General features: G+C 45.7%; 2 protein-coding genes across 2 annotated transcripts in view; one reads left to right on the plus strand and one right to left on the minus strand.

The window, feature by feature from the left end:
- Positions 1-1,890: 1,890 nt before the first annotated feature.
- T265_10652 (hypothetical protein) overlaps positions 1,891-8,793 on the minus strand; it is a gene marked incomplete at both ends in the record, with an annotated part of 19,909 nt that continues 13,006 nt past the window's right edge. The window contains 2 exons of the mRNA XM_009177095.1: positions 1,891-2,019; positions 2,045-2,167. Coding sequence (XP_009175359.1) covers positions 1,891-2,019; positions 2,045-2,167 — 252 coding nt within the window. The remainder of the gene's footprint in view (positions 2,020-2,044; positions 2,168-8,793) is intronic.
- The window catches only part of T265_10651 (hypothetical protein), a gene marked incomplete at both ends in the record, with an annotated part of 23,699 nt that continues 19,736 nt past the window's right edge, over positions 4,831-8,793 (plus strand). Inside the window, 4 exons of the mRNA XM_009177096.1 lie at positions 4,831-5,097; positions 7,755-7,879; positions 7,920-8,060; positions 8,114-8,203. Coding sequence (XP_009175360.1) covers positions 4,998-5,097; positions 7,755-7,879; positions 7,920-8,060; positions 8,114-8,203 — 456 coding nt within the window. The remainder of the gene's footprint in view (positions 5,098-7,754; positions 7,880-7,919; positions 8,061-8,113; positions 8,204-8,793) is intronic.

Consider the following 8,793-nt stretch of genomic DNA (forward strand, 5'->3'; position numbering starts at 1 on the left):
CGGACGGCACAGAGACGACTGTTCACTGGGATCCAATCCAGCAAAGCGCGTTCAGCTCTGGGGCTGAGTGCAACTCCCACGCCATACATTCCACGAGTCATCGCTTCTGGGTCACCAGACACACGGAGGGAGAAATGTGAAAGAGCTGGGTTAATCCTTGGCGTTCTGAGAGGCAGAACCGCGCTCGGGTCTTGTATGCGTGTTTCGGAGACACAGCATACATCAATTTTAAGGGAGTACAAGGTTTCAGCAAGCATGCCCTGTTTGCCAATTTGACATAGAGTACGGACGTTAAAAGCTCCTATATAGAAAGGATCTCGTGGATTTAGAAAGGTGTTATTTGTTTAAGGTTTTCTTTGGGGACCCTACCCGGAGCCAAATAAGTACATTTTCAAGACTGAGCGTTGTTTTTGGTGCCAGGACAGCCATACCGTCAAAGACAATCAAAATGACTCATGTTTGTCCCTCAGACACCAAATAATGCAAGCCTGAATGGTGCACCATCAAGAAGAGACTACCTTACCATGTTGTGGCCGCTTGTGCACCTCTGCAACCCACTGAACTATATTAAGGGGTATCCGTGCGACACCCTTAGAGTCTCATACCAGGTTTGGTTAGAGTTCTGACGAACCAGGTCTCCTGTATCTTTAAGCTGGGGAAGGAACATGTGTGACGACTTGTGCAAAAATTGAAATGCACCTGCGTTCCCCACCGAACAGCACTGCCTCGCGCTCGGCTTTTGAGCCAAAGGCTTTGGGTGAGGATGCTTTTCGTTGTCCCGTGTAGGTTGGGGCGTCCTAGCAGTATCCACTCATGCCACATCGACCGTTGCGTGATACCACCAGCCGGGTCACCTTACTGGGTGTATACAGCAGGCCAGGCTTTTGAGCCAAAGGCTTTGGGTGAGGATGCTTTTCGTTGTCCCGTGTAGGTTGGGGCGTCCTAGCAGTATCCACTCATGCCACATCGACCGTTGCGTGATACCACCAGCCGGGTCACCTTACTGGGTGTATACAGCAGGCCAGGTAAGAGAAAGCTGGCTACTGCTGACGCCTCCCTTTTTATTTCACTGACTTTTCTTTTCCCCTCCTCCCACTGTATTAATAGCTCTACTTATGGGCCAGTAATGGGACCGACGACCTTACTTTTCGTGCATCGTCTGCGTGTCAGCCAGTGCCAACACTCCAGGCATCCCGAAATCACCCTTCAAGCCTTGTCACCCAGTCTATCTGGTTTCGTTCAATGTCCGCACCCTGAAGCAAGCCAGACGGCAACCTGCCCTTGCCCTCGTACTATACTCGCTTGACATTAATGTGTGCTATCTCGGAAACAAGAATTGAAGATCTAAGCAGTGTGGTTGAACTAACCGCCCCATCACTCTCTAATCGCTTCCGGCTGCGCATTTCTGGTGATCCAGAGGCTGCTGTGGTGGGATATGCAGGAGTTGGTGGAAGTATCCTTGCTCGACTGGATGCTTGTTGATATTCGCCCCTGTGCGGTTCGTCTGGCAACATTTGAGAAGTAGTCATGCAAACGGCAAGTTGATCGATGTCTGTTCATGCTATCTGCTTACCGTCCGTCTACTGTAGCTCCGACGCCGTCAAAGGTTTTACGACACCCTAAATACCCTGTCGCGGCGAGCTAAAACTCAGATATTATGGTGGTTTCCGGAAATCAGAATGCAAATGTGGGCAGGCTTAGCGCCCCGGAGACTCAGTCGACCGGTTTACATTTATTGGACTCGGTGAAATGGTGAAACATTGCTTCAGCTGTGTGCTGACCACAGGCTGTGTTTATGCTGTACTAACTCCCGAAATTGCCGAAGTCGTCTGACTATATGGTGTCTTCCAACGGTGGGCCGGCTACGAACTCCGATCGATCACACTGCCTTCAGTTACTGATGGTGCGGATCAACAACTGACTGCCGCTTGTCTGTTGCTTCCGACCACGCACTCGTCCGGAGTCGCTTCTCCGTACGTTTTCCTGGGCCGCGTCAGATGCGAACAAATCGCTTGGCAACTGAGATGAACCGAGATGAACTTACCAGAACCATCTTCTGGATTCTTCCACCATCAGACGTGAACTCATACTGGGACGATATTGCCATGTCTTCGTATAGTGCTGGGAATTTCGCCTGTGGCAAAGCACCGCCTGGCACACTAAAGCACTGGATACCAGAAGGAACGATGGCATTGCTTTAGTCTCGGAGAAATATACCAGCTTGTGGCGAACATGTCTTGATGCGACGAATTCTCACATGTCACTTGAAAGTGAGCGTGCGAGCCGACCGTGAAGTTCGGTGGACACTGAAAGCCTGTAATGTCTGAATATTATTTAAGTTAATCCGTGCGACCGGCCCCCGGAAACCACATGTGAGCGAAAGCACCAGGGATGTGAATGTGGTAACCACAGGGGAATCACCTTGATCCCGGTCGTAACGAAACTGTTGGCGTCATTGATGCTTCGTCGCCTTATGGTGGATCGTGAACTACTGACTCAAGAGCACCAAGCAGGATTCCTGCCTGGTAGGGTTGCGTTGACCAAGTCTTTACATTCCGTTGTTTCAGAACCGTAGCCCATGTTGGTTAGTGTCGGCAAATCCGTAACGAGGAAATTAGAAAACGGGTTTTTGGTTGTGGACCGCGTAGTTCCGTTGAATGATGTGTCTAGCATCGTAAACTGTGTTGGTTGGGACATGTGTTTCGTATGCCGAACCATCGTTTGCCGAAGAGTGCTGTTTTCTGTGTCCAATTCAATGGCGGAAGTGAAAAGATGGCCAACCCTTGACTAGGCAGGGGGCATGAGGGAGACGGCGCTGTCAGTGCTAGCCGCCTTCCAGGATGGGGACCGTGTGATCCTCACTGCACCTGGTTGGAGACACTCCAAGATATGGCTGCCAACCGATGTCGGTGGTGTTCTTGTCAGTTTCCATCCAGATTGCCTGCATGCGTGTCTGGATGTTTAGACACCACGGAATGATTGTAGTAAGCTAGCATTAAGTCCCTCATCGCCCGCTTTTATTCTTTTCTCCACAATAACTTTTTCAAATAAATCATGGCTGTACTGCAGTGAAGCGTCGGTGATGACCACTGATATCATGTTGTTGGTGATGACGATGACGAGTTTGTGAAAAACATGTACCGCTCTTCTCTGGTGGCAGATACCCTGGACCGTTTGCACGAAGCATTGTCCTGAGTCTCTTTCGTACAATGATAGCGACAATTAGGAAGCGACTAGGAGACTCAGTAAAACCTACCAAGAACGTTCTTGAGGTTCCGTCTAGGCTGAGATCTCACTTTCTATTTGGGAGAGTTATGTATGAACAGCGTGTGAACTTCGTTATTTCAAGCTCCCTAAGCCATAACCACATACCCAAGGTTATTAACTTTGTGCTTCATTTCGGATTTTAAGGTATCTTTGTAGCGTTTGTACCATGAATCGAATATTCATAGTGATACTCAATGTTGCTGTCGGTGATCAAGTTAAGTGAATTTTTATCTGGGGCTAAATTCGGTTGCTGAATCGTGAGTTTTCACGTCACTCTGCTTCACTAGCATCCGTGCTGCATCAAACCCTGCTGTTTTAGCACAATGTTCTTATTCCTCATAAGTAGGTGCATCAGCCTCACGAGTTCAGTTGTCACTACTCTCTTTTGGCCAGCTTAGTGACAGGAAAATATTTGTTAACTTGGACCACAGCAGGTTTAGCATTAATAAAGTTCTGGGCAGATTGGTGATAGCTAAAGATGGCTTGTTCTGTATCGTCTGTATTCTGTTCCTCTGGAAGGCGCCGTGCGTCCGAGTAGGTCGTGACTTTCTGTAGTTCGGAAAGAATACTCCCAGTTCGGGAATTGGAGATGAATTTGGGGTTCCCGCCAGAATTATCCGATTCAATAAGCTGACTAACAAGTCAGTAGGGCTTGTTATAAGTTCGTCGGCCTTCTGAGGGCCGGTGGCCATGAGTTAGTCTCGTGGATCTTATAATTGCGGTCATCGCGAGTACTCATTACCCGGACTGTCGCTGGTGGGAAACACTCTTGGTCACACCGGAGTGACGCAAGTATTTATTTAGAGGTGAGCGCTATATCCACCTCACATTCATTCACGGATGATTGGAAACCAAGGTTCAGTAAACCCAAGGTTCCCACTTAATTTCGTTTTGATGGAGAAAAGAATAGATAAATCCGAATAAACTATCAAGTGAGCATAAATAAAATTGCGGGTGTGACGCCTTGTTATATACTACTTCATTTCTTAGTGTGGTAATTTTTGAAGAAGGCTCAGTTTGGGGATGAATGACTTGAAGCAAGCTAACATTCATTACGTGTTAATGAACCTAACTCAGACCGCACACGGATGAAGTGCAACGATCAGTGCAGGGAACTAATTAAAGAGTCACCTGTTAGCTAGGTTTGTTTCCTCTGATCAGACCGGTCGCTTGTCTGTTGCATTTTGAGAGACGGAGACAAGCATGAAAACTTGTGGACTTAAAAAAGGACTTTTCAACGTCAACTGTTCTCTACTGGTGACTTCTGTGGGACACTTGAATTTATGCACAATTTACCCCTATGTCGATCGGCTGCGATGTTCCACGCGTAAACCGAGTAGCAGGACATCGTTTTCATAATTGGGTGTCAAATTGCGCCTCCACTAACGTCCATTCCCCCAGGTCGATAGATTCTAACCAAGCATGTCAGTGATAGTTTTACGGTACTTGCTTTGCAACATGCGGCGACCATTGGTAATTCGGGACTGGGATTGTCTTATAGCGGTAAAAATTCAGTGGATATTTATAATTATACAGTTCCATTTGTTTCAGAAGTGAGTGGTGAATCATTGATGCTTCCCAGATACTGCAACTTCCTTGGGCATGTATCCGGTCTGGTGACTCGGTGCCGAGTATGATATTTGAGTTCCTACGCTTTAATTTACCAGAGTATTATTACTCTAACACGGAAGCATCCCATTGAAGCGCCGTCGAGGGAATGGGATGCAGGAATGATCCCCAAACTCAAAGTGGAACAACAAATCTATGAGGTGACAGTCAAGGACGAAGTGGATCACACCTTAGAGGTTCTTCTGACATCTGACGTTCCGGGTGAGTATTTGTCGTTCATATGATTCCTATTTCCAGTCTCTATGATTTTTTATCGCTATTATTTGGATAGCTATCTTCACACGAGAGAACGAACTCCTGTCCCGTTTTTATAACCACATAATCTTTTAAGAGGGAGCCCACCCTCAGTTTTGTCATCCAGACCCTCTAGACGTAACCACTACTGTGAGAATGCAGACATTTTAAAAAAGTTGTCTGGCCACCGGCCCATTCGATACAGGCACCACTATGTCTACTTGAAGCTGCAAGTACTCCACCTTATGTTAATAAACCATCTTGTGTGTCGAGCGTATGAAGGTGTTAGAGTTAAAAATTCCTGACCGTCAGGGTACTGCTCAAGCCGCCTAACGGCTGATGCAAGTAACCATACGGATTTGTCCTGGGTAGCAATCCATCAGTTTGACCTGTGCATGGCTTTGCAACTGCTGCTTCTATTGGCTCCAGTGAGGTTTTGTTCTTTGAAATAAGTTCAGACGGTTCTATATGCGAACCAGCATATAGAGGACTTCCAGTGAATTACCTCAAGAAAGGACAAAACAGTGAACGGGAAGTGGCTAAGGCCGTGGGAAAAGTGTCACAACCTTCGCCTCAGGTAATGAGATTTCAAGTGCCGGTTGGGTTTTAATGTGTTAACGTTTGTGTCTATTGCCATTGTGCGCAGATAATGACAAATGAAGTTACAATAGTATGAGGTAGCAGTCTTCGTAATTCACTACTCATAGGTTGCGGAAAATTCGTCGACAGCCTACAACCGGATTCACCTTTCTTGAGGCTCATCAGGTAGGCGCTGTCCCCGAGTTTCCGTCAACCATATGTTCTACTTGGTACTAGGTAGCAGTCTTATTTTGAAGCTGAACGTCTAATTCGAGGACTATTGGGTTGTCACATAAAACAAAGAATTCGTCGATACCTGTCACAAGGATCTTAGAAGGAATCACTCTGACCAAATCTCCAGAATGGTCCTTTTGTGGGGAGAACGGCATCAATTATTTTGTCGGTAAATGTAGATGAACAGAACTAATTGAATTGTGCTCACGGATGAAATGGTGTAAAAGCCCAAGGCGGAATAATGCCATCTCATTACCAACATCGCAGTGAAGATCGAGTAAAGTTGGCATTTATCCGGAGAGGCTTAGCGCAACCCGATAAAACGGGCGAAATGCAGCCTCAATAAGCTACTACTATGAGCAATGGAACTGTTACAGGCTAATTGCCAGGCTCTGTGAACAGATCAAGCGCATCCAGACCACCACCTTTTAAATATATTTCTTAGTCAAGCCTAGCTACCCTGTGTGACATTGTCGTCAGCTGTGTTTTGATTGGCCGAGGTCGGCAAGATAATGTTGATGGAAAGTCACTTCTACGCTATCGTAAGCACAGTGCACTAAGATGTACTTGTCACAAAGTAGGTCATTTACTTTGTTCGTCCATGCATCTGGTACCTTCTGTCATATTTTCGTGCTCTTAGCTATTGCTTTGTTCATCTCTTGTCTAAATTTCAGGTCTTGGCGCTACCGGTACTGTTGTTAAGATACATCGAAACAGGTTTTGGCTTGAAACTGCTGCTTCTATTGGCTCCAGTGAGGTTTTGTTCTTTGAAATAAGTTCAGACGGTTCTATATGCGAACCAGCATATAGAGGACTTCCAGTGAATTACCTCAAGAAAGGACAAAACAGTGAACGGGAAGTGGCTAAGGCCGTGGGAAAAGTGTCACAACCTTCGCCTCAGGTAATGAGATTTCAAGTGCCGGTTGGGTTTTAATGTGTTAACGTTTGTGTCTATTGCCATTGTGCGCAGATAATGACAAATGAAGTTACAATAGTATGAGGTAGCAGTCTTCGTAATTCACTACTCATAGGTTGCGGAAAATTCGTCGACAGCCTACAACCGGATTCACCTTTCTTGAGGCTCATCAGGTAGGCACTGTCCCCGAGTTTCCGTCAACCATATGTTCTACTTGGTACTAGGTAGCAGTCTTATTTTGAAGCTGAACGTCTAATTCGAGGACTATTGGGTTGTCACATAAAACAAAGAATTCGTCGATACCTGTCACAAGGATCTTAGAAGGAATCACTCTGACCAAATCTCCAGAATGGTCCTTTTGTGGGGAGAACGGCATCAATTATTTTGTCGGTAAATGTAGATGAACAGAACTAATTGAATTGTGCTCACGGATGAAATGGTGTAAAAGCCCAAGGCGGAATAATGCCATCTCATTACCAACATCGCAGTGAAGATCGAGTAAAGTTGGCATTTATCCGGAGAGGCTTAGCGCAACCCGATAAAACGGGCGAAATGCAGCCTCAATAAGCTACTACTATGAGCAATGGAACTGTTACAGGCTAATTGCCAGGCTCTGTGAACAGATCAAGCGCATCCAGACCACCACCTTTTAAATATATTTCTTAGTCAAGCCTAGCTACCCTGTGTGACATTGTCGTCAGCTGTGTTTTGATTGGCCGAGGTCGGCAAGATGATGTTGATGGAAAGTCACTTCTAAGCTATCGTAAGCACAGTACACTAAGATGTACTTGTCACAAAGTAGGTCATTTACTTTGTTCGTCCATGCATCTGGTACCTTCTGTCATATTTTCGTGCTCTTAGCTATTGCTTTGTTCATCTCTTGTCTAAATTTCAGGTCTTGGCGCTACCGGTACTGTTGTTAAGATACATCGAAACAGGTTTTGGCGTTATCTGTATCCTTTACAGTTGGCTGAACTACCAACGGAAGACCGAGTGAAATACTTTCACTCCCTGTCAAAGGTAAGTCCAGGTCAAACTTAGTTTAATTCACGGACCACAGAAAAGTGGACGACCCACCTTATGCGGGGATGCTTACGAGTCGGAGCAGCGTTTACGCAACATGACCCTGTACATACCAATGAATCCAGCAGTCGACTGGCAATTGAACCCAAAGCATGTAAAGATTGCTTTTCGGCGCTATGTAAGTGTATTAATACTTCACACATCCTCTTCGTTAACCAAACTACCTCCTAGGGCTTTGTGGTGGACGAAGAATCCATTACCCTACCAAGTCAGCCAGTCACTCGGAACTCTTCCGCGTCCCCGTTTACTATATCTGTGAAGGTACTTGATTGGTGTCAGTTTTGTCATATTTGGACCGAAATTTTTTCTACTTTGTCTGCTATACTTATGCAACCTACAGTAATCCAAATCTCCCACCCCAAGAAGGTATCCTTGAAGGTAGGCTTTAGAGACACCTTTTATTAGCCGTAAACGGGCCTTCCGTTTCCTCTTAATATCCAGTTTACAGGAGTTGCGGGTTACTGTAGCTATTTTCTGAATCATAGGATGTCTTCTCATTTCGAAGTGTCAGTGATCAGATTGGTTTGAATAAATGCGGTATCCCTAAATCAGTGGCGTGTGAAAAGTTATCATCCGCAGTTCCTGATTCTTCTCTTCCATCTGTTCTTCAGCGTTATCAAATAGATCGTGAAACTTATTTTTGAGTGTTCAAGTGAGAAACAATGCTACTGGAAATTCGGGAATTATGTCTACCTACAGAGCTCCACGAAAGGAGAAACTGGTAATGAACTGTCGAATGGTCTTCTTCAAGCTTACGAGTAGTGTGTAACTTGGTTCAGTGAATACAAAAACGTGTGAAGTTTAAGCATTCTTTCTAATCCTACTATATACTAGGTGTTCGTTGGGTTAAC

This window comes from Opisthorchis viverrini (genome assembly GCF_000715545.1).
Source record: "Opisthorchis viverrini unplaced genomic scaffold opera_v5_391, whole genome shotgun sequence".
NCBI classification, from domain to species: domain Eukaryota; kingdom Metazoa; phylum Platyhelminthes; class Trematoda; order Opisthorchiida; family Opisthorchiidae; genus Opisthorchis; species Opisthorchis viverrini.